The 2,968-nt window shown below is 60.3% G+C and overlaps 1 protein-coding gene across 1 annotated transcript in view; it reads left to right on the forward strand.

Moving 5' to 3' along the window:
- LOC103799988 (semaphorin-3D-like) overlaps positions 1-2,330 on the forward strand; it is a 10,963-nt gene extending 8,633 nt beyond the window's left edge. Inside the window, exons 12-18 of the mRNA XM_009072351.1 lie at positions 1-60; positions 181-269; positions 771-812; positions 1,078-1,235; positions 1,456-1,520; positions 1,702-1,832; positions 1,917-2,330. Of these exons, the coding sequence (XP_009070599.1) occupies positions 1-60; positions 181-269; positions 771-812; positions 1,078-1,235; positions 1,456-1,520; positions 1,702-1,832; positions 1,917-2,330 (959 nt within the window). The remainder of the gene's footprint in view (positions 61-180; positions 270-770; positions 813-1,077; positions 1,236-1,455; positions 1,521-1,701; positions 1,833-1,916) is intronic.
- Positions 2,331-2,968: the final 638 nt, after the last annotated feature.

The raw sequence follows: 2,968 nt of genomic DNA on the forward strand, positions 1-2,968 counted from the left end.
TGCTGGTGCACCGGCTGGAGATGGAGAGCAGGCACTATGATGTGCTTTTCCTCGGCACAGGTGGGAGCTTACCCCAGCTCTGGCGATGCTGTCACCACGGGGCAGCTTGTGCAGCCCATGGGTCACACCAGCCCAGGTGGCTCCCAGCCCTGACAGCTCCTTCTCCTGCTGCCTTCACAGATGGAGGAAAAGTGCTGAAGGTGGGGCTGGCCGGTGGGGTGAGCCGTGGCACTGAGGTGATCAGCCTTGAGGAGATCAGCGTCACTAAGGTGCGGGAGGCCAGGGTGGCACCACAGTGGCTGGGCCATGATGTCTGGACCACACAGCCTCCCCTTGCCCCATGGGACTCTCTCCTGCAGGCTCTAGCCTATCTCAGGGAGGTCCCTCAACTCACTGCTGGTGGCTCCCACCTGCCCTGGGCAGCAGGTGATGCTACCAGCAGGGAGGGGAGCCAGTGGGACCGGAGCCAAGTCATCTTCCCGCTCCCCATACAGTCACTGTAGGGAGTGGGGGTGGCACATTGGAGCCTGAATGGAAACGGGAGGGCTGAGCCCCAGTTTGAAATCACAGCCAGCAGGCAGGGCTGCCCTGATGTGCCCATGCTGAGTAGGGCCAGCCCAGGCTGCTTACAGGGAGCAGGAGGGGCTGGGACCAAGGACTTGGGCCAGGGCCCTGGCATCCTGCCACCCCTAGGGACACAACCCCGCTGGCAGGCTGGGGGCACCCAGCAGGGAACGACACAGCTGCAGCACCCTCTTCTTACCCTTCAGGTGCCTTCTCCCATCTTGGACATGAAGTTATCACCAAAGCGGGTGAGTCCTTCCTTCTGCTTCTCCCTAAAGCAGCCCAGGGACAGGTCACAGAGGGCAGTTGCCCTCAGTCTCTCTCTGCCTGGGTCCCATGGCCCCAGGGCTCACACATGCTCCTGCTAGGGCATTAGGGAGGTGGTAGATTCTGCCTCGCACTCCTGCTGTTTCCCAGTGCCCCCACCCCAGCACAGCACAAGAGCTCTGTCCCCTGCAAGTCCTGCTCTCCAGCCATGGGTGCTGACTGCTGCTGTTCTGTTTCCCTGAGCAGCAGGAGCTGTTTGTGAGCAGCACCCATGGGTTGCTCCAGCTCTCCCTGTACCGCTGCGAGCTCTATGGCAAAACCTGCACCGACTGCTGCCTGGCCAGGGATCCCTACTGCACCTGGGACAGCAAGACCTGCACCCCACACCTGGTCCCTGAGAAGAGGTGAGCACCTGCTCAGGCCAGCCCTGCTGTCCCCCTGCAAAGGGAAGCTGTTCAGAACAGGGAGTGGCAAACACCAGCCCTGGAGCTTTATCTGCCAGCTCAGACTCCTGCTGTCATCCTGCCTGCCTGTCCCCCAGCACTCCCTGGTCCCCTTTCGCCCTGGCTTGCTCTGCCATGGCGGGGTACCCACAGGCAGGGGTGTGTGTCTACTCTCCTGCAGGCGTGCCCGCTGCCATGATGTCCTGAAGTCTGACCCACTCAGACAGTGCCAGGACACAGCAGAGGGTGAGCACCAGCCCCTTCAAGGAGCCCCAGTGTGTGCAGACAGCTCTGCCCAGGAGTGTGGGTGGCATGGTGCTGGAAAAATAGCACCCCTACCACTTGTTGGATGCTGCCCTCCCTCCTACCTGTCACTCTGCTCCCGTGCAGGGTACTCATCCCTTTCCCTATCCTGTCCCCTGCACAGGGACTGCTGTTGTGGAGAAGCTGGTTTTTGGGGTGGAGAAGAACTCGACCTTCCTCGAGTGCCTGGCACGTTCCCCGCAGACAACGATTCGGTGGCTGGTGTGGCACAGCGAGGAGACAGGCCTGAGTGAGGTACAGGGGACAGGACAGCAGGAGCAGGGCACAGGGGTGGCTTGTCCCTGGGAACTGACCCACGGTGCTCTGCCTTTGCCCCAGGTCAGGAACAATGGACATTTCTTGGTGCTGGAGCAAGGGCTGCTGATCCGCCAGCTGGCAAGAGAGGATGCAGGCACCTATGAGTGCCAGGCAGTGGAGCGCTCCTTCTCCCGGTCCCTCACCCGATACAGCCTCCGTGTCATCAGGCATGAGGCCACCGAGGTGCCACCATACAAATGGAGCAAGGGGGCTGAGCTAGGAGGGACTCACCAGAGCCCCCAGCCCTGGATTGACCTGCGCCCCGGCTACAAGGGCTTTCCACGGGCTCTGGGGGCACCAGGCACCAGCCTGGATGCCTACTGCAATGCCCTGTGGCACCAGGAAAGGCAGCGGCAGAGAGCCTGGCACAAGTGGCAGCACCCATCCCCAGACAGCAGGCACGGCCGGGTGCGGAGGCACCCCCAGCCCCTGTGAGAGGGCGGAGGGAGCAGGGGATGAGCACAGGTCCCTTCCCTGGTCTCTCCAGGCCCCTTCTTGCACACCAGCATCAGCTCTGAGACACCTCTCACCTTCCCGTGCAGAACTGCATCGCTGTTACTACCTCAATCCCTGCCAGTCCGCACTGCATGTCTGTGTGCCCCACGGGGCACCAGGGCCAGGGCACACAGCCTGTGTCAGCCCTCTGAGACTCAAAGCTATTTTCCTGCAGAATATTTATTCTCCTTGTTTTTCCCTGGCCCTTAATGACGATCACTATCAGCAGCAACAATAAGCATAGAGGACAGAGAAGGGCAAGAGCCAGCTCTCCCCATGGTTCCCGGACACCCAGCAGTTCCCAGCCTCCCTCCCCTCCAGAGGGGCAGGGTGCTGCCCTGGCAGCCTCGAGGAGCAGTGGGGCCAGCCCACATGCTGCTGGAGGCAGTGGGATGGGCTCCAGGCACGCGGATACCCATGCCTAGCCCAGCTCCAACCCAATTCAAATGACATCGCTTCCTTTTAATTTTGACATTGATTTTATCAGAGAACAAAAGAGAGAGAAGCAACAGGCAGTTATACCAACTTACGATTTATTATTTTTTTAAAAAATGACATGAAACACAAGTAAAAATAAA

The sequence above is a fragment of the Acanthisitta chloris genome, unplaced genomic scaffold (assembly GCF_000695815.1).
Source record: "Acanthisitta chloris isolate BGI_N310 unplaced genomic scaffold, ASM69581v1 scaffold15650, whole genome shotgun sequence".
Taxonomy (NCBI): Eukaryota; Metazoa; Chordata; class Aves; order Passeriformes; family Acanthisittidae; genus Acanthisitta; species Acanthisitta chloris.